The following is a 22,399-nucleotide window of genomic DNA, read 5'->3' on the forward strand; positions in this document are numbered from 1 at the left end:
GGCATCCTGTACTGGTTTAAAACAGTTGGTAACAGAGCCAATTGAAAGAGACGGATTTACAAGAGTCGATACAGTACAAGGGGTCATTTAATCGAGGGCTTCAATAGACAGTAAAGTTGGAAGGATGTCAAGAGGGTGGTTTCATTTTAGCTGAGAGTACAGATGTACGAGAAATAGCAGTTAATGTTAGCAGTTAGCTCACATTAACGTATATTGCCTGAATTAGGCTAGTTAAAGTAAATTACCTACAGTAGTGTGAACAGGAATGTTACTTACCCTTAAATTTCCTTGCCTCTTCATCATTCATTTGTATTCCGGCTTCAGTTATTTTTTTAATAAGCTCATCTGTGGACAAGCACGATAAAGGAGTAGTGGTCGATATATCCGCCGTCTGAACTTCTAATGCATTGTAGGAATCCACTCCAGAGGGCGAGGATTTTGTGACCCCGACCTCTGTTGGTTCGTTGAAGTAATGACAGGAGGGTGGAATAACGGCGTTACTAACAGCGCTACTTTTTTCAGTATAGAGTAATCAGTAAGTTACTGTTTCCCTATTACAACGCTGTTACCATTACCAACAATACAACTATATATTTAAATTGAGATTTGGTGAGCACTGAGTTGCTGCACCATTTGATTGTAGCTTAAGTTTGCTAAAAGTACACCTATGCACCTTTTGCTATCAGCCATGAATTTGTACCGTTAAAATTAAACAAAGGTCCACAGTTATTACCTCAAGGACCATTTCTGTACCTTCCAGGGTACTTTTCGGATTAATGTACCTTTTGAGTACAGAAATGATCACCCTTTTTCTCTGTGTGTGCAAAGTGTGTGGGGGAGATGGATGCTGTTTTGAAGTTGCTGTTTTTAAGAACAGGGGCAGGAGAGACTATGGTATTTACATTTTTCATGGTTATATGTCCAAATCTAAGATAGACAAACACCTGTTAATTAAAAAAAATGAACACAAGAGTCAGCATTCCCAAAACTAAATTATGGTCAAACCTTTCTGCAGCACTCTGGTTAATAATGAGACTTTCCACTGGCTTCTTATAGCCTCTGGGGTTAGGGGGTAGCTGACAACAGAACAGTTCTATGTCGGGCTGATTTCATCAGTATAGGAGGTTGAATGCCAGCTGGCAGGACTAAGCTTTTAAAGCTAAGCAGAGGAGGTGGAGTTAACTTGATATGTGACGTAAGTTTACACTGTAAATCTGATCAGTATACGTTCAAACTTAGAGGGCCCAAAACAAAAAGATTGTGTTGTGTTTTTTCTGACCTTTGAGTCGGCGCTGACTCCACACACCCAAATATGTGCACTGAAAACAGGAAGGAGGGATTTTAACCGTTAAAACAGAGGAAATACTTTGTAACAGTGCTGGAGCTCACTTTCAACCTGTCTACAGATCAGAAAAGACATTTTCTTCTCATTTTATTATGGGTGCCAATGCCGAAGGCATTAGACACACATACTACTCTGTTGCCAGACTCTATTTATTTTATTTTATTTTATTTATTTTGTTTTAAACAGGACCTTGTCTTCAAGGTCCGGTCTTAGGAATTTTGGGCCTTGCAAAAGCCCAAAATTCAATAGGATAATCGATTGAAAAGCACTTAACGAGGCCAGGAACATGTTTCCTGGAGAACGATTTTGTGATGCAAATGTATTACTCTTTTGAACGCATATTGTTTTGAGAAGCAAAATGCTTTATTTTTTAAACCCCAGGCAACTAGCCGGACTACTTTCGTCAAAACTTTTATGCCAAAACGAGGCTGGAACTCGGCTCACAGGACGCAGCGGGGGTAAGAAAATGTTCATAAATGATATTACTAACATGGGATGTCATACAGCTTCATGTCAAAAGAGGCGAACTATCCCTTTAACCATTTCACCATCTAACGTTTCATTTGGATTCACACCATCTCAGCTAAAAAAGGGAAACTCGTTAATAAAACCCGTGGTGGTCTCTGCAACCCAGCGTTCAAACCAAGGAGCCTGCCAAAACAACCAGAACATTTTTACTCTCTTGATTATTAAAATCTTTAAAATATTACAAATCTAAAGTCTTTCACTAAATTAGATTAAATGCAATTTTTTGGTTTTATTAGCTAAGCTACTCTTCATACATTGGCATTATAGGAGATTTAGGCTAATTTAATTGAGCTGGATTATAATCGGAAATGTTCTTTTCTGTGGTTAATTGGTTATTTTATTCCAGCACATCGTCAGTAACGTATATCTGCACATACAGCTTTCTGGCTGGCAGCTCCTCCTCAGGCTGTTGCCGTGCAGTTTGGCGTCACTTCCAACAGTTTACTCTCCACAGCATCTCTCGGCACTACATCAGCTTTTCTCCTCATCCCAGGAAGAAAGATGCTGACCACGAGCATCGGTGTTTTTACGTGGATTATTTGCCTCTACAGCACCGGGGTCTGCGCCAGAGGACAGACCCCTGACGCTGATGGGGATGAGTCCTGGTCGAAAGGTGTTTCCAGGGCGCGCTGTGCGTCGCGCTGCCTCAGCTTGCACAGCGCAGAGGCGCGCTCCACGCCTCCGCAGGTAAGGACGCCTCACGGTCACCGCAGTAAATAAGTTCCTCAATCAGGAGTTTGCATTTTTACGCCAAACTTCTCCTAATCTCCATAAAAACTCCGTTTAAAAATAGCGGAATAGTAATTAGTTACAGCGTGGTGTCTGCTTTCTGTCAGCATGTGGAGAGCAGATATGATGCGATGGGAGTTTATCAGGTGAGATCTGAGTGATCTGACCATCATGCTTTGATGAAGTTAAGGTAAATCAGTGGTGACTTTGAATCAAACTGACAGTAATATGTTTAAGGATGTGGAAAACAACATTTCACGGTATAAAGTCCCCTTTAAATATACAAACAGTGGGATTATAGCGGGATTTAGGTGGGCTTCTCATGGTTGGTTCATGAATAATAATAATAATAATAATAATGAGACAGTAATGCATGTTTATTAGGGCTGGACAATGATTAAAACTTTTAATTAATCATATGATTTCCCTGATTAATCACGATTAATCGCATTTATACGCAAAATCCAAAAATGAATCCAAAAGTAGTGTATAGCTTTTAGCATTTAGCTTTATTTTAAATGTGCTGCCATATGTGTGTAACATGTACAGTACAATGTACAGAGGCTATAGTCCTCGCTGCAGCTGGCCTCGGTTCGAGTCCCGCATCGGACGGCCCTCTGCTGCGTGTCGTTCCCCCTCTCTCTTCCCCCTGCTTTCTGTCCCTCTGAACTTTCCTATCCATTAAAAGCACAAAAACCCCAAATAATAATAATAATTTTAAAAAAACTGCATTAATACACAATCAAATATTTATCGGCATTAAATAATTAACGAGTTAACTCGCCCAGCCCTAATGTTTATGTGAGGTACAGCTACACCCAGAGGCTCAAATGAGATGATCAATGATCCGAAGCTTTAACATCACTACATGAAAACACCTCTTTGAGTCCTTTCTTGTTAAGAAATGGTGGTATTCACCATGGTAACAGGAGCGATAGTACTAATAACTTTGGTGATAGTCAGCCAGTTTCTGTAAAAGGTCGACAAACAGCCTAAAGCTGACTGACAGCTTGTTATACAGATTATATTGTGAATGCAGATTCCTCCACGTCTTTGTGACTGCATGTATTCCTCTTCACTGAACCAAAAAGCCCACAAAGCTCACATTAAGCTCACTAAACTGTACCTCTGAAGCACCAGCTCACCTTCTGGAGCCAGTGCCCAGCATTTAAGTCCAAAGTGGGCTGAAAGTGGACCTAAAGTGTGCTGAAGCAGGGAAACATCTCAAACCTGCAGGACAGCGGCCCTCCAGGACCACATGTGGACACTCCTGCTTTAAGAGAAGTGAGCTAATGACAGTGTTTTACTGGTTACTGAACTGTGAAACCCTTTCTCATTAACCTTTTAGGAACACAGTGTCATCATATTTCGGGAAATATCGTGGTTCAGGTGATTTGGTGTGTTGGTTTCTGAGTCTTTGCTGTGGTTTAGTCCAGCAAACTCCTGCAAATTTCTCAGGGGGGGCAACAGTAGCGATGATGACTGAAGTGACCCGTTCAATGGGTAAATTAAGAAGTAGAAAGTCATCTGTCACAGTTTGTTTTTTTATCTGGTCAACTCACATTACAAACACCACATATAAACACAGCTGGATGACGCAGTTTTCCATATGAACTCTTGATTGTTCGTGCTTTTTGATGCGTTCGGAGAGGTGCTTCAGTTCGGTTTGTCCTGACTGTGTCCACGTTAATTCACATTTGTCACTTTTAAAAAGAATGCAGGGAAAACAGAAAAGTGCATTGGCTATTCCACAGCCTGTCAGCCACGACTTGCGCTCAAACTCCTGCAAAAACTTGCAGACTGTACTCTATTTTTCTCCTTGGTCTACTGGTTGATCATAAGGTCGGGCTTGTCGAGTCCCAGCTCCTTAATCCGGATTTTCTCCTCCATTGTCCTTCTTGCAAACGGGTAGATAAATAAGGATCTCACCAAATTCGGTGGAAGTTGCTCCTCGCTTGTGAAGTTTGTCATCGTCCCGCTGATTTACCGGGATTTACTACACAAACCTTTTTTTAACCTGAAATCTGCTTCTGGGGCGATATTTTCAGCGTCCCATTTCTTGTTGGATTCTTGTTTCTCGTCATCACCCCTCGATGTCCTTAGTTTTCTGGGTTTGACCCCCGTCTCATGCACACCTGTTTCCTGGTAATCCCTCACCTGTTGTCACTCGACTCACCAATGCTCCCAGCACTTGTAGCTCTCTGGCCACTCGTTGGTCCTTTGGCACATATGTGGTTTCTCTGTTCGTCAGCTCGTCCCTCCCTGATTTCTGTTTGAGTTTTTTATGCAGTTTGTTATCTCTGCCTTTGGTTAAATTATGAAAGCAAGGCTTTCTGCCTCTTTGTTGGACATGTTCCTCACGCTCTTATTTCAATCAATTTTCAAACTATTAATGTGTTGTTTATGATACAATAAATGTAGTTTTGTACACTGTAAGTCTATGTTATCATTCCACAGCTACTGCTAGGAACACTTTTAAGAAACAAACACTTAAAAACCTCTGATAGTAAGAGACAGCAATGGATACGAGACCTACAAGAAGATATTACACTCATCGAATGGAGTGAAATATGTTTAAAAATACACACTCAAACCATCAAAACTCGATTGAGAATGATACAATTTAATTGGATAATGCGAACGTATATCTCTCCTGTACAATTAAATAAATTAAAGAAAGAAAGATTAAAATAAAGAAAGAGGGCTTCTGAATTTCATGATACTTGGAGGATATTTCTGGAACTGTTGAGGGAGGGAGAATGAGATAATGAAAATGATTTAATTTGTTGTTGGGAGTGCAAGCTGTAACCTACATTTTGATTTTTTATAATTATTATTATTATTTTTATTTATATACGTGTTTAATTACTTGTTTATTTTTATTATTATTATTTCATATTCATTGCACAGTAATTTGCTGACTAATTACCGCGGTTTATTGTATCTTTTTTAATCATTTAATTATTATTTTCTTTACTGCCATATGTTTTGGATGATTAAATTGTTGGATGTTGTTATATTAACATGAAAAACCGATAAATATATGTTTAGGAAAAAAAAAGAATGAAACACTTAGCTGGAAATGATTTTAACATACAGTAACACCAGTCAGACCTTGTGTGGTCTTTCAAACATTGACTTGATCTGTCAATAAATAAATAGAGCACGACTGATGGTGAGCTGAGTTAAACTGTGTCCTCTGTGGTTGGGGGTCATCGAAGGGAGGGCTGAGCTTTGTCAAGACTAATTAAGGTGCACAGATCACTCCACGCTTCGGTGGAGCCGCAGCAGGCAGTAGGAGTGATACTAAATTTACAGTATCACCACATACATTTGTGCTAAAGCTAAACTCTGAGTGCTTTTCAATGTTGTGAACATTCCCAGCCCAGCTCACTGCAGCTGTGTGCATTGGTGCATCACCAGTTCAGTGTGTTGGAAAAGGAAACTCCCAGGAATTGGTTTTGTCAAGGGCTGTGTTCGAAACTGCATACTTCTCCTACTACTCATACTAACTTTTTGAGTAAGTATGCGAGTTTGAGTAATCGAGAAGTTCCCGGATGCATACTAGATTCTCCGTAATATTGGGTATGCATCATGAGGTTACTACTCATACTCAAACTACCCAAGATGCAACGTAACATGACGTCGGCGATCGTCATTTCCTGTCAAAACGGCAGTTTCAAGCTAGCTACAACGAGGGTAGGTTCACTGTTTTCAAAACAAAAGCACCAATTGTATCGTAATGGCTTTCCCTGTGATAAAAGGCAACGGGTATTTTATTTTGTGAAAATAACCGGAAGTGCGTTGCTCACTGCGGCTAGCTTTAGTAGCGCCGAATTCGTGGGAACAAAATTGTAAATAGCCGGTATTTTGTCAGGTTTTCAATACGTTGGGGATCTAAACGACTACTTTCTCGCCTGAAAATGTTTCAAATGTTGCTAAAGTTTACAGAGTTTAGAGCTTAAGTAAAATCAGCTTCAGGCTGGCTGATTTCGGCTCGGGCAGGAGCGAAATGCATTGTGGGTAAACACTCTGCATACTGTCTTATCGATGAGTATGCAGTATGGAAGTAGATAGATAGATAGATAGATATATTATTTATTGTCATTGTTAAAACAGAGTTTACAACGAAATTTGTTTGTAGCATCACCATCACCACTGGCATTCAAGTATAAATAAATACCCCACCCAATATGAAAAGAAATGATAACAAATAATATAAATCACATTAAATAACATTACCCAAAGTGCAATAGTGCTAGTGCAGTTGAATATGAGGTTTGTCGTTGGGGGGGGGGGCTTGTTGTCTGCAATAGATGGTAGGTAGTGTACAGTGTAACAATGCAGTCCGGTTCACAATTATTATTAATGATGGTTATGATTATGGTGGAGATATGTTACCGAGGGGGGTTGGAAGTGGGGCGGGGCAGGGGGCTGCTGTCTGCGGTAGATGGTAAGTAGTGTACAATGCAGCAATGCAGTCCAGTTAACAGTTATTAATGGTGGTTATGGTGGAGTTGTGTTACCGAGGGGAGTTGGAAGTGGGGAGGGGCAGGTTGTTTGTTCAGCAGTCTGACAGCCTGTGGATACAGACTGTTGGTCAGTCTGCTGGTCCTAGAGCGGATGGACCGGAATCTTCTGCCAGAGGGCAGTCGCTGGAAAAGATGGTGTGCTGGGTGGAACTGGTCCACTAAGATGTTGTTCACCCGGCGTAGGCAGCGGGAGGTGAAGACTGCAGAGATCTCCGGGAGGCTCTTCCCAATGATCCTCCCCGCAGCCTTGACCACTCTGTGGAGTGCCTCCTTGTCTGCTCTGGTGCAGCTGGAGAACTACACCAGTAGCCCGTAGGTGAGCACACTCTCTACTGCGCAGTGGTAGAAGTTAACCATTAGTCCTTGAGGGAGTTTTGCCCACTTTAGTTTCCTGAGGTAAAAGAGGCGTTGTTGTGCTTTACTCACGGCAGAGGTGATGTTGATCCCCCAGGACAGGTTGTCAGATACAGTCACGCCCAGGAACTTAAAATTAGACACCCTCTCCACCTCCTCCCCTCCGATTACGAGTGGAGCATGTGGGGGGTGTCTGGCCCTACGAAAGTCTATGACCATCTCCTTGGTCTTGGTGGTGTTCAGATCAAGGTTTTGGTCACCACACCACTCCACCAGACTCTCCACCTCCCTCCTGTATGAGGTCTCGTCGTTCCCAGTGATGAGACCAAGTACTGTTGTATCATCTGCAAATTTAACAATGAGGTTTGATGGTGAGAGGGAGCAGCAGTCATGAGTGAAAAGTGTGTAGAAAAGTGGACTGAGCACACACCCCTGGGGGGCCCCGGTGTTCATGGGCAGGGTGCGGGAAATGTGCTTGCCAATCCTTACATGCTGTGTACGGTGTGTTAAAAAGTCCAGAATCCAGTTGCATAGTGTAGTGTTCGGACCAAGTGTGTGCAGTTTACTGTGTAGCCTGTTTGGCAGTATGGTGTTAAATGCTGAGCTAAAGTCGAGAAAAAGGAATCTTCCATATGTGTTCTTGTGCTCGAGATGTTCTAATAGAGTATGAAACACAATGGCAATGGCATCCTCTGTCGACCTGTTCTTCCGGTAAGCAAACTGATTATGATCTAATGATGGCGGTATGGAGGCTTTAATGTATTTAATGACGAGTCTCTCAAAGCATTTTGCAATGATAGGGGTGAGTGCCACAGGCCTGTAGTCGTTCAGACCTGCAGCATTTGGTTTCTTAGGAACCGGGACTATTGTTGCTGCCTTGAGACATGCTGGGACCCAGGATGAGGCCAGAGACAGGTTGAAGATGGTGGTAAAGACTGGAGCTAGCTCAGCTGCACAGTCTTTGAGCACCTGTCCCTGGACCCCATCTGGGCCCGCCGCCTTTCTGGCATTGATGTTGTGTAGGCTGAGTCTGACCTCATGAGTGGACAGGACTAAGATGGAGCCGTCAGGTGGGAGGGGGGGCGACACCAGGTCCTTGTTGTCCCTGTCAAACCGTGCATAAAAGATGTTTAATTCCTCCGCTAGAGCGGCGGTGCCGTTGACAGGGGGGGCTGTTCTTCCCTTGTAGTCCGTAATCACCCTGACGCCCTCCCACAGCTGCCGGGGGCATGACGCGCTGCTGAACTGTGCTTCAATGCGGGTTTTGTATGCTAGCTTGGCAGATCTGATCCCGTGCTTCAGCGCTGATCTTGCTGCGCTGTATGCATTGGTGTCACCGGTTCTGTACGCTGCATTTCTGGCTTGTAATAGTGATTGTAGCTTTGGTGTCATCCAAGGCTTGACGTTTGGGAAGACACGGATCTGCTTCCAGGATGTAACAATGTCCACACAGAAGGTTATGTAGTCAAGGACTGTGACTAAAAATGTATTCAGGGACCTACGTGTCTGCACTCCCTGACCACTGAAAATGTCCCAGTCTGTGGAGCTAAAACAGTCCAGGAGCCTAGGGATGGCGTCCACAGGCCAAATCCTGACAGACCTGACTTCAGGCCTACTAGTTCTGATTTTGGGGGTGTACCAAGGGTGCAGGGGGAGCGAAACATGATCAGAAAGACCCAGGTGGGGGTACGCTTGGGTTCTGTAGGCCTTGGCTATGTTGGTGTAAACTTGATCAAGTGTGTTCCTCCCTCAAGTAGCACATTTCACATTGCGATGGAAAGAGTGAAGTACAGCCTTTAAATCGGCGTGATTAAAATCCCCCGCCGCAATAAAGATACTGTCTGGATGTGCCACCAGGCTTTTGTTTACAATGTCCTGTAGCCTAGCTAGAGCTAGCTTAGCATTGGCGTCGGGTGGGATGTAAACAGCACAGATGTAAACAGCAGAAAATTCTCATGGTAAATGAAACGGTCTACATTGGAGCAGCAAAACTTCTACGTCGGGGCAACAATTTTTGCCAACATCTGTGACATTTGTACACCACAAGTCATTGGTATAGATACACAGACCTCCTCCCAGCTTCTTACCCGAGTCAGCTGTTCTGTCCGCTCGGTAGGCAGTGCGTCCGGTTAGCTCGATGGCCGAGGCCGGGGTCGTGTTATCCAGCCAGGTTTCCGTAAAAATTAAGCTACAGCAGTTGTTAATCCGTTTTTCTGAGGCTAGTTCCAGTCGGATCTCGTCCATCTTGTTGTGGATCGAACGGGCATTCGAGAGGAAGATGGTAGGAAGCGGGGGTTTGAATGGGTGAGCCTTGAGCCTAGCCCACACTCCTCCGTGTTTTCCCCTCTTCTGCCACCGCTCACAGCGTCTCCTCCTCCGCTTATCGGACCCGGGAGTGCTGGATGGTCATCTGGTGATCTCGGCAGGGATGGCGAAATCCGCTGGGAGTTGGCGAAATGCTGCGTCGTTGAGCTCTAAAAGTTCATTTCGGCTGTATTTCACTGTCAGTGTTTGAAAACTTGTTGAAATAATACTAAGTGCTACCAAAATAAACAAAAACATATGCCAGCGTTGGGAGCTCCGGGCCGCTGCAACTCTGTGTGCCGCCATCTTTGTCCTATGTAGTATGTAGTATGTAGCATGTAGTATGTAGTATGGAAGTATGCAGTTTGCAAGTATGTAGTATGCGGTTTCGAACACAGCCTTTGACTACATTTACACCTGACGAACAACATTTTGAAGGAAATACATGACAATATGAAGAGATAAATAGCCAGTTAGTCAGTCCCCAACGCATTTTTAAGACTTTGGTGAGCAAATGCTGTCTGGAAGCCGCAGTGTGAAGAAGTGAGCTGATTAGTAGCAGGAGTGTGAGAGGATCACTGATGTGATACGAAGTTTAGAGGGACGAAGAAGCTCCTGCTGCTTCAGCGTTACAGTCTCCATCTGTGGTGACAACTCCATGAGATAACCAGAGTTTCTTCTAAATGTATTTTTATTCTATTTCATGCAAACGGCTGCAGCCGGTTGGAATTGCAGATCAGCAGCTTTCTTCAGTCACTGTGAACCATACTTTGGCTGTTATCTATCTCAGATTGGTCCGAAAGAGAGTCGTTTTATGTGAAAGATATCTGCAAAACCATCTAAGTGGGCTTCTGGTGGTGAATTAAACAAAGAAATAACCACTGGTGTATTACCAAAGGCCAAACAAAGGAAAAAGCAACAAAGCAGGCAACAACAGGGCATTCATCTGATCGCTGGAACACCAAAATGTTCAGCAGCTGAAGGTAGTCCCCAACACATTCAGTCTCTCTGCTTGTTCTGTTCATTTCAACATATGTTGACAGGAAAATGCCAAATAGACAGAGGTATTTACTGAAACATACTATTAGAACTGTAAATGCAGCATTTTATACAACACAATTGTTCCCTCTAAAAGGCGAAAGCAGTTTGTCCATGAATCTAAACCCAGAATCTGAGGCCGTAGCAGAGTTGGTTCAGTTCTGAGCAGCTTTAAAGGGACACTGTGTAATATACTAAGTCATTTATTAGCTCAAATCAACATATTCATTCTTAAATTAGTCCTCATTGGTGTAAAATTATCTCTGTCAACAATCTCACTTATCCTCTTGAGTGAAGAATAACTTGTCTGTATCTACATAGAGCGGGCAAGCTCTATGGAGGCTGCCATGTCCTTCCAGGCTATGAAAAACGACGAAGTGCCGAGAGGGATATAAAGCACTTCGAATCGCGCTTTCCCCATTTTGACGTCACGTTTGCACGCAGGTAAAAACAGAGCCCGTCTACGCCATTAGACATTCTCTGGTATAAACCAGCCTGAATGGCCTGCACTTTAGTTCGCAATGGAAGACCATAGTTATGCCACGCCACAGGAGAAGGGATCCTCGTCGCCAAAAAAGCCAAAAAGAGAATTGAAAAGGCAACGTGAGCTCCTTGAATCTTGACACATTCAATTCAATTCAATTCAATTCAATTCAATTCAAAAATACTTTATTTATCCCAGAGGGAAATTAAATGTTGATGTAGCTCAATTAAATCAAGAAGTTATTATAGATGCTGATGGCTGTGGGCAGGAAAGATTTCCTGTAGCGGTCAGTTTTGCATCCAAACTGAAGAAGCCTTTGACTGAAGAGACTCTGTTTTCCGATAACAGTCTCATGGAGAGGATGTTCAGGGTTGTCCATAATTCTCTTGATTTTATGCAAAATCCTTCTTTGCATTATTGTCTCCAGAGGTTCCACAGTCGTCCCCAGAACAGAACCAGCCTTCTTTATCAGGTTGTTGAGTCTTTTTAGGTCCCTGGTTCTGATGCTGCTGCCCCAACAGATGACGCAAGAGGAAATGACGCTCTCAACAACAGACTTGCAGAATATCTGCAACATCTTGTTGCAAACCTTGAAGGACCTTAGCTTCCTCAAGAAGTACAGTCTGCGCTGTCCTTTCTTGTAGATTGCTTCACTGTTGTGTCTCCAGTCCAGTCTGTTGTCCACATGAACACCAAGGTATTTATATTCCTCAACCACCTCCACTTCTTCTCCCATGATGGAAACGGGGTTTCGATCTGACCCTGTTTCTCCTGAAATCTACAATCATCTCCTTTGTTTTGTTAACATTCAAGATGAGATGATTGTTCCCACACCATGCCACAAAGCGGTCCACCAGCTCTCTGTACTCAGCTTCTTGTCCATCTCTGATACACCCGACAACTGCAGAGTCATCTGAATATTTCTGTAGATGACAGGAGTCTGACTTGTACTGGAAGTCTGAAGTGTACAGAGTGAAAAGGAATGGTGAGAGTACAGTCCCCTGTGGCGCTCCTGTGCTGCTGATCACCTGGTTAGACACACAATTCTTCAGTCTGACAAACTGTGGTCTGTTTGTCAGGTAGTCATTAATCCAGGTGATTGTTGAGGCCTCCACCTGAGTCTTCTGGAGTTTCAGACGAAGCAGATCAGGCTGAATTGTGTTAAATGCACTGGAGAAACCAAAGAACATGATCCTCACAGTGCTACCTGCTTTGTGGTGGGTTTGTTGAAGCAGGTGTATGATAGCGTCTTCAACTCCAACTCCAACTCCATGGCGATAAGCAAACTGCAGGGGGTCCTGATATGTGCTGTTTTGCTTACACAGGTGGGTCAACAGGAGTCTCTCCAGGACCTTCATGATGTGGGATGTCAGGGCAACAGGTCTGTAGTCATTGATGTCTGAAGGGTGAGTTTTCTTTGGTACCGGAACCAGACAGGATGTCTTCCACAACAGTGGTACCTTCTCTTGGGTCAAGCTAAGGTTGAAAAGGTGTTGCAGAATCCCACAGAGCTGCTCTGCACAGGCCTTCAGGACTCGGGGGCTGACACCATCTGGACCTGCAGCCTTGTTCCGGTTCAGTCTCTCCAACTGCCTCTTCACCTGACTTCTAGAAACAGAAAAGTGGAAGGGGGAGGCAAAGGGGACAGCAGCATCTCCTGATTGGGTTGAAGACAAACTAGTGGAAGCAGAAGAATCCATGACTGAGGTGGAGATGGAGATGTTACAGGAAAGCTGTGGGTCAGAGGAGGGTGGGATGTCTCTTTGGCTGGGAACAGGAGGGGAGGATGGTGAGCTTGTTCCTGAACTGAACCTGTTGAAGAATGTGTTCAGCTCATTTGCTCTGTCCAGACTTCCATCCATCCGATCCTCCCTCTGCTTGAGGCCTGTGATCTTCTTCATTCCTGACCACACATCTCTGATATTGTTCCTCTGCAGTTTACTCTCAAGCTTCTTTCTATACACCTCCTTGCTCTCTCTGATCTTGACTTTGAGCTGCTTCTGTATACTCCTCAGTAACTCCCTGTCTCGCTCCCTAAAGGCTCTTTTTCTCTTGTTCAATAGTTCCTTTAGCTCACTGGTGATCCAGGGTTTGTTATTAGGGAAGCATCTCACTGTTCTGGTGGGGATGGTGTTGTCCACACAGAAGTTTATATAGTCAGTCACACACTCAGTCATGGCATTAATGTCCTCTCCATGTGGCTTACAAAGAGAAATCCAATCGGTTGCATCAAAACAACCCTGTTAGGCTTCTTCAGCTTCATGTGACCACTTTCTAACAGTCCTTTTTGTGACAGGTAGTCTCTGGACAAGGGGTTTATATGCTGAACAGAGAAAAACAAGGTTGTGATCTGATTTACCCAGGGGAGGTCTTGATTTGGAAATGTATGAATCCTTGACATTTGTGTAAAACAAATCCAATGTCTTGTTTTCTTTGGTAGAGCAGCTGACAAACTGTTGAAAAGTTGGCAGTGTAGCAGAGAATGAGGCATGATTAAAATCACCAGATATTGCCACAAAAGAATTGGGGTGTTGTGTCTGTATCTTAGCAACAACGGAACTGATGACATCACATGCAGTGTCGGCAACAGCTGAGGGTGGAATGTAAACAGCCACCAAAACAACACTGGTGAACTCTCTTGGCAAATAATATGGACGAAAACTTACTGCCAATAGTTCAATGTCAGGACTGCAGAGACGACTCTTCACAGTAACATGTCCTGTGTGACACCATCTGTTGTTGACAAGCACTGCCAATCCACCCCCTTTCCTTTTCCTGCTACTCTTTAAATCTCGATCTGCTCGTACAGTCAGGAAGCCCGGCAGAGAGACGCTGGAGTCGGGGATATGATCCTGCAGCCATGTCTCAGTAAAACACATAATGCTACATTCCCAATATTCTTGCTGAGTCCTTGTCAAGGCTAGAAGTTCATCCAACTTGTTAGCTAATGATCTTACATTTCCCATGATGACGGATGGCAGAGATGGTTTGAACTTCTTCTTTCTTTCTCTCCTCTTTGCTCCTGCTCTGCATCCACGACGCCTCCTTTTCAATTCCAGTGGGATTTCTGGCTTCAGTTGTCGAATTATTTCTGCTTTTCCAATGTTAATCAGCTGCTCCCTGATGTAAACCACCTTGTTGCTGTGGTTATGCATCATAACAAAAGAGCAAAATATACAAAAGTATTTGGAAAAATCAATCCAGCTGCACAGCATCCAAGGTAGGAAGGAACAGTTGCAATTTCTTCCAAGAAAAAACAGGAATGAAATTTAGAAAAAAGAAAAAATCTCAATGTGAGGTACAGAGCTACTCCAACGAGCTGCCACCCTCAGCGGCGCATTCTAGAATACCGCCTGCCGTAGTTCAACAAGTTGCAACGCACATTTGAAAACGCGAGGCGCTAGAGAGCAAATTCATTCGACTTTGCAAAATAAAATTGCACCACTAGATGGGGGAAGAAATTACACAGTGTCCCTTTAAAGTGAATTTCTGCTCTGAGCTTCTTTCTCCTCCAACACAGCCTGAACCCTCTCAGACTAGCTTTCTGTCCTTTCTTTAAGGAGTCTTCAGGAATAGTTCTCCAGGCTTCTTGAAGGACATCCCAAAGCTCTTCTTTGGATGTGGGCTGCCTTTTGTTCCGTTCTCTGCCAACATGATCCCACACTGCTTCAGTAATGTTGAACTCCGGGCTCTGGGGAGGATTCATCCCTCCATCAGACCTGCTGCCACTGATTTTCAGTCCACTTCTTGTGTCCTTTGGCACAGCTCAGCCTTTTCTCCCTGTTTCCCTTCCTTAAGAACGGCTTCTTGACAGCCACCCTTCCATGGAGCCCATTTCTGATGAGGCTTGGGCCAAAAGCAGATGGATCAGCTGATGGTCCAGATGCATCTCTCAGCTCCTGTGTCAGGTCTTTGCTGGATTTTTTCCTCTTTCTTAAGGACATCACTTTCAGATCCTGTTCATCTGCTGTAGATAGTTCTTTAGGCCTGACACTTCTTCTTTTGTCCTCCACTTGTCCAGTTTCCTCAAATGTTTTAAGGACACACTGCACACAATGCTGAGATATGCCAAGTTTTCAACTCACAGCTCTTTGGGAATCACCTTGTTGCTGCAGAAATCCTGTTTTCTGTCTGTCAGACTGTGTTATCTTTGCTGTTTTTCACAGATGCAGCTAAAGAGATGGGAACAAATGATGTGTCTCTGTGACAGGCTGCTGGGAACAAAGTGCCTAAAGATCCAGTTTAAAATGGCTTCTTTGCTAAGTTGTCTGTTCTGTGTGGACACAACACTGGTTCATCCCTTGAGTTAGGAGCCTTTTTCCTGCCTGAATGGTTCACAGGTCAGAGTTAAGTGGCTTAACAAAGAAAAAACACATTCCTCTGAAGGTGCTCAGGTACAAGGACATGTGTGTTAACACGATGCCAAGGAGGAAAGGAAACAGCAATGATCTCAGAGAAGCAGCTGTTGCTGCCCATCAATCTGGGAAGGGTTATAAGGCCACGCAGCGGCTCTAAATGAGTAACTTTGTGCCGCCTGTGAGTTGGTAATAATGGGGGATCTTCAACTGGACCGGACAGCTCCAACACATTCAGAGAACAGTGTGTGGAACTGGATGTGCTTCAGAGATGAAGCCACCAGAGCAAACTCAAACAATCCTCTGAGTTCCACATGACTTGATGTCAGACTTACTGACAGATCAGCACAGGAAAGGAGAAGCATTTGAATGTTTTGGATGAGGATGAGCAGTTTTTCTGCATCATTCTGAGACAGGATGTTCCTGATTTTAACAATATTACCAAAGTGAAAGAAGTCAGTCCAAGAAACCTGTTTTATACACGAGTCAGAGGACAGATATTCACGATTTGATGAGAAGTGTGGACCCCGGAGCGGATACACAGAGACAGGTGAAGTAGATGGTAATCCAAAGTATATTTATTTTAGGATGACGTAATCCAATATTCCAAACTTCCAGAAACATGAAACAAGACGATAACTCTGAAAGACCAGGATAATGCAGTTAATGCAAAAACAATCTGGCAAAGAAAAGGGGAAGCAACCAAATATTTATAGAAGGAAGAATAATTAACAAACAATAGAAAACTGGTGTGTCAGGGCAGCATGGCATCCCCTCCTGCTGGTGGAAGGAAAAACCAGGAAAAGAAAAGAAACACTTAAGCTGGCCCTGGAGTAGCAGCAGTGGCTGTGACAGTACCCCTCCTCCGACAACCGCCTCCTGGCGGTGCGCCGGGTTTGTTAGGGTGGGCCCTGTAGAAATCGGAAATAAGGGAAGGGGCAAGAATGAACCGTTGGGGAACCCAAGAGCATTCCTCTGGCCCATAACCCTCCCAGTCCACCAGAAAACAAAAACCTCTGCCACGTCGACGCACATCCAAAATCCGATTGACAGCGAATGCAGGGTGGCCATCACAACCAGGGGGGGAGGAGGGGGCTCGGCAGGAGGAAACTGGCTTTAACAGTGAGACATGAAAAGTGGGGTGAACTTTAAGGGAGTTGGGGAGTTTAAGGCGAACCACAGTGGGGTTAATAACCTTGACCACCTGAAAAGGTCCAATATAACGGGGGGCCAGCTTACGGGAATCTACCTGCAGTGGCAGATCCTTGGTAGATAACAACACCATCTGTCCAGGCTGATAATTGGGTGTGGGAGAACACCGGCGGTCAGCCAGGCCGCGGTTCCTGGCAGCGGACCTAGTTAAAGCGGCCCGGGCCTCCAGCCACACTCTGCGAACCCGTCGCAAGTGTTCCTGAACCGAGGGGACGGCGACCTCATCCTCCTGGGAAGGGAATAATGGGGGTTGAAAACCAAACATAACCATGAAAGGTGACATACCAGTGGCAGATGTGGAGAGAGAATTATGGGCGTAATCCACCCACGGTAACTGAATACTCCAGGAGGATGGGTTACGAGCACACACACATCTCAGTGCAGCCTCCAGGTCCTGGTTGGCTCGCTCCGTCTGGCCGTTGGTCTGAGGATGGTACCCGGATGATAGACTCACCCTCGCCCCCAACTCACCACAAAAAGACTTGGGAGGAGAACTGAGGCCCCCGATCTGATACCATCTCCATTGGAATGCCGTGGAGACGAAAGACATGTTGAACCAGTAATTCAGCCGTTTCAAGAGCAGAAGGGAGCTTGGTTAAAGGAACAAAGTGCACAGCCTTAGAAAAACGGTCAATAATAGTCAGGATGGTGGTGTTACCTGCTGACAGAGGTAATCCAGTGATGAAATCTAGTGCGATGTGGGACCATGGTCTAGTGGGGATAGGAAGAGGATTTAGTAAACCAGCAGGTCGTTGGTGAGAGGCTTTACCTCGGGCACAGATGGAACAGGCTGCCACAAACTCTTTGGTGTCACGGCCTAGTGTGGGCCACCAGAACCGCTGAGCGGACAAAATGTGGGAGTTGCCCTCCCACATAGCCAACGCCCACTGCGCGGCCTGTCCGGTGAGGAGACTGGTGATGTACGCCACCTTGGCGCTGTCGGACTGATACATCAGGGGTTGCAGCTCAAAAACCAGAGCACACTGGAGCAGAAAAGGTCCACAGGCTCCGACATCCCCGGCGTAGCGTTCTGGCGTCGGGAGATGGGGCTCACGGAGAGGAGGTGAAGGCGCCGGTGGACCAGCTACTGGGAATGGATCAGGTTGAAGATGCCCTTGTTCCAGCCTCAGAGAGACAACAGCGACGTTGGAACTCAGAGTCTCCAGCGTATCCATTATGCCCCTGAGGTCCTGGGCATGCTGTCTCAATAAGGCGCCCTGAGCCGCCAATGCCTGATGCACAGACTTTGTATCACGAGCAGCCAGTCCATAATGGCCAGATTGTTCTGTCACGATTTGATGAGAAGTGTAGACCCCGGAGCGGATACACAGAGACAGGTGAAGTAGATGGTAATCCAAAGTATATTTATTTTAGGATGACGTAATCCAATATTCCAAACTTCCAGAAACATGAAACAAGACGATAACTCTGAAAGACCAGGATAATGCAGTTAATGCAAAAACAATCTGGCAAAGAAAAGGGGAAGCAACCAAATATTTATAGAAGGAAGAATAATTAACAAACAATAGAAAACTGGTGTGTCAGGGCAGCATGGCATCCCCTCCTGCTGGTGGAAGGAAAAACCAGGAAAAGAAAAGAAACACTTAAGCTGGCCCTGGAGTAGCAGCAGTGGCTGTGACACAGATCCTGGTCAGAAATAACTCCAAGGTTCCTCACTGTAGGACCAGAAGCCGAGGAAATACCATCTACAGGAACTATATAACCAGAAAGTTTGTCCCTGAAGCGCTCAGGTCCAAAGATAACGACTTCAGTTTTGTCTGAATTTAGAAGCAGAAAGTTCAGAATCTGCTGACTCATGCGGTTTACTTTTTTCACACACTGCTTTTACATTCAGGCTGTGTTCGAAACCGCATACTACTCCTACTACTCCTACTACTCCTACTAACTTTTTGAGTCAGTATGCTAGTTTGATTAAGCGAGAAATTCCCAGATGCATACTAGATTCTCCTAAATGTTGGGTATGCATCATGAGGTTACTACTCATACTCAAACTACCCAAGATGCAACGTAACATGACGTCGCCGATCGTCATTTGCTGTCAAAACGGCAGTTTCAAGCTAGCTACAACGAGGGTAGGTTCACTTCCTGTTTTCAAAACAAAAGCACCAATTGTACCGTAATAGCTTTCCCTATGATAAAAGGCAACGGGTATTTTATTTTGTGAAAATAACCAGAAGTGCGTTGCTCACTACGGCTAGCTTTAGTAGCGCCGAATTTGTGGTAACAAAATTGTGAATACCCGGTATTTTGACAGGTTTTCAACACATTGGGGATCTAAACGACTACTTTCTCACCTGAAAATGTTTCAAATGTTGCTAAAGTTTACAGAGTTTAGAGCTTAAGCGAAATCAGCTTCAGGCCGGCTGATTTCGGCTCGGGCAGGAGCGAAATGCATTGTGGGTAAACGCTCTGCATACTGTCTGATCGATGAGTATGTAGTATGTAGTATGCGGTTTCGAACACTTAGTATCTGTGATATACATGACTTGGTGTATTATGAGGTCATACTCATTTCATCCTAAGACCTGGTGGGATCCACTTTTTCAAAGTCCTTATTCATGAAACCTGAGAACAGGCAGAAAGTGTGTCTTCTTTTTCACATGACTGTACCACCACACCTACCTATTCTCTCTGATTGGGGAAGCGTGTCACTGCAACACGTCATCACTGAGGTCAGGATCAATGGCTTTCCATTTCTGAAACAGGAGGAGTAAAATACAGGCTGTTTCCTGGGAAAGGTTCACCTCACAGGATCCAACTGATTGGTCCGGAGAACCACAAACAGATCATATTAAGACATGTTTTTGTCTTTATTGAATCCTTTGATGATCTGAACGAAGTAGCTAAACTTGGGTCATAGACATGTCATCTACATTCGAAGCTCACTGTCAGAGTTCAGGATCAAACAGCAGCATTTGTCCCTGTGACAGCGATGAATACGTCCAGATCATTTGATCGTTATCAATGGCTTTCAGCTTGCACATGAAATGGTCCTCAAACAGAAATGGAAAATGTAAACTATGTGTTATGGCGTCATTACAAACTGTAATTACACTGCTCCCTCTGAACTGTCACAGCACTAAGCCATAATTAGAGCATTAAAGCTATGGTAGGTAATCCTAGAGAGCTAGCAAGAGAGCTAGCAAGATTCGAAAGTGTCCCCTCCTCTAAGCTCCACCCCCCCCTCCCCATTCCGTCAGTGCGTCATCCAAAGCCGGTAGAACCGCATGCGCACACGGAGCAGGGAGCCGACAGAGGGGGGCGTAGGCAGAAAGCAGAGGCATCTGATTGGTTTTTGTAGGCGCTCCAATCCGAGATCAGCGGGACGCTGATCTCGGATTGGTCAGCTTTTTCTCAGTCCTGCAGCTGCCACAGAGGTCTGATTATTTTCGTCCCTTTTTCTAAATACATCTTGTATAGATTTCTCTCAGGACAGACGGACCATTTCACCCAGTATTACAAAATGTGTTTCTGAACAGGATTACCAACCATGCCTTTAAATGATATTCCTCTGTATTTTATTCATTTATCTGTTTTTTCTCCTCTTCAGAGCACCGGATCCTTGGATTGGTGTCAGAAGGATAAGCAGTGCTCCAAGGTACGTAACCTGCCATTTCTTTTCTCGTCTTTTTCTAAAGGACAGCGGCAATTCTGCTTCTTTTATTACTTAAATGGAACAAAGCAATATTCCAAGTTAAAGGTGACATATCATCCTCTTTTTTTTAACAATTTGACACTTTTATTGAGCTGTATGAGAAAGGCTCTGGTCTTAGATTCAGTTACTGACTCAGTTCCCTTTTGGGAAACTGAGCGACTGTTCCACACCGCCCTTCCAGGTGAGGTAAGCAGCTGGTGGTGCTGGTGACTTCAGGCAATAGATGCTCCCAACAACAGAAGAACATTTCCATGATATGCCGTTCGGAGTGAAACTACAACCTGCTCCCAAAACATTTAGATGCTTGTAAGAATATATACGGCGGCATGAAAGAGCATCTCAGGGAGGAGTTCAGCACTCTCTGAACAACTGTGTGTGCATTAGTAATATCCTGACAGGATTAATAAATCCAGAGCATCTCTGTGCACAAGGGACAATGCTGAGGAGCAGTTCTGAATGTGCTCTGATCTCTTTGCCCTCAGGCAGAACAGCACCGAAGACAATGATGTAGTAAAAGTCTCTGCATAAGGCTGGGACAGCTCTGGTCCTCTGTGGGCAGGATATTCTTCTTTTTTGTCGGCACCTTTAACCTCTTAATCGCCACCACGCTGAAAAAAGAACACATAATATATCAAATTGTGTCTCTGCTCACTGCAGAAGATGTACTATTTGAAGTGATATAAAGGTGTATTTCCATTTGAATTTGAAGTGTTATCTCAAAGATTAAACTAAAATTAATGGTCGGTTGCAGAGGTTGATGGGATGGTAACGATAGTGGGGGGGGGGGGATGGATGTAGATGGGACTGAATGATGCCGGTAATAATGAGGACTGTTGGCTATCGAGGAGACAGATTATTTCTGGACTCTGAACTCCGAACAGATGAAACTAACAGAGATGAACCCCAGTTCTTGGCCACTCAAACACTGAAGAATCCACATCTGATGGACAGATGTTTTACTGATTCTTACTGACGTCCATTTTACTGATTTTCTATTGTTTTTATGTGGATAAAATGACGGAAAAACATGAAAAAGATCAGAAGTTGGAACGGCTTTGCTCATAGTTGTGTTCATGAGCTCAGAAAAGGATCGCAAATTTAAGGTAAACACAAGAAACTTGTGCTAAAGAAAAAATGGACCAGACTCAGTGAATAATTCCCTATAATCCCTATAATTAAAAAAAAATTCAAAAATACTTTATTTATCCCAGAGGGAAATTAAATGTTGATGTAAATTAAATCAAGGAGTTATTATAGATGCTGATGGCTGTGGGCAGGAATGATTTCCTGTAGCGGTCCGTTTTGCATCCAAACTGAAGAAGCCTTTGACTGAAGAGACTCTGTTTTCCGATAACAGTCTCATGGAGAAGATGTTCAGGGTTGTCCATAATTCTCTTGATTTTATGCAAAATCCTTCATTGCATTATTGTCTCCAGAGGTTCCACAGTCGTCCCCAGAACAGAACCAGCCTTCCTTATCAGGTTGTTGAGTCTTTTTAGGTCCCTGGTTCTGATGCTGCTGCCCCAACAGATGACGCAAGAGGAAATGACGCTCTCAACAACAGACTTGTAGAATATCTGCAACATCTTGTTGCAAACCTTGAAGGACCTTAGCTTCCTCAAGAAGTACAGTCTGCTCTGTCCTTTCTTGTAGATGGCTTCACTGTTGTGTCTCCAGTCCAGTCTGTTGTCCACATGAACACCAAGGTATTTATATTCCTCAACCACCTCCACTTCTTCTCCCATGATGGAAACAGGGTTTGATCTGACCCTGTTTCTCCTGAAATCTACAATCATCTCCTTTGTTTTGTTAACATTCAAGATGAGATGATTGTTCCCACAC

The 22,399-nt window shown here is 44.3% G+C and overlaps 1 protein-coding gene across 1 annotated transcript in view; it reads left to right on the plus strand.

Moving 5' to 3' along the window:
- The first annotated feature begins 2,374 nt into the window (after positions 1-2,374).
- Positions 2,375-22,399, plus strand: part of anos1a (anosmin 1a) — a 94,209-nt gene continuing 74,184 nt past the window's right edge. The window contains exons 1-2 of the mRNA XM_075477034.1: positions 2,375-2,560; positions 20,453-20,500. Of these exons, the coding sequence (XP_075333149.1) occupies positions 2,375-2,560; positions 20,453-20,500 (234 nt within the window). The remainder of the gene's footprint in view (positions 2,561-20,452; positions 20,501-22,399) is intronic.

This window comes from Odontesthes bonariensis, chromosome 11 (assembly GCF_027942865.1).
Source record: "Odontesthes bonariensis isolate fOdoBon6 chromosome 11, fOdoBon6.hap1, whole genome shotgun sequence".
NCBI lineage: Eukaryota > Metazoa > Chordata > Actinopteri > Atheriniformes > Atherinopsidae > Odontesthes > Odontesthes bonariensis.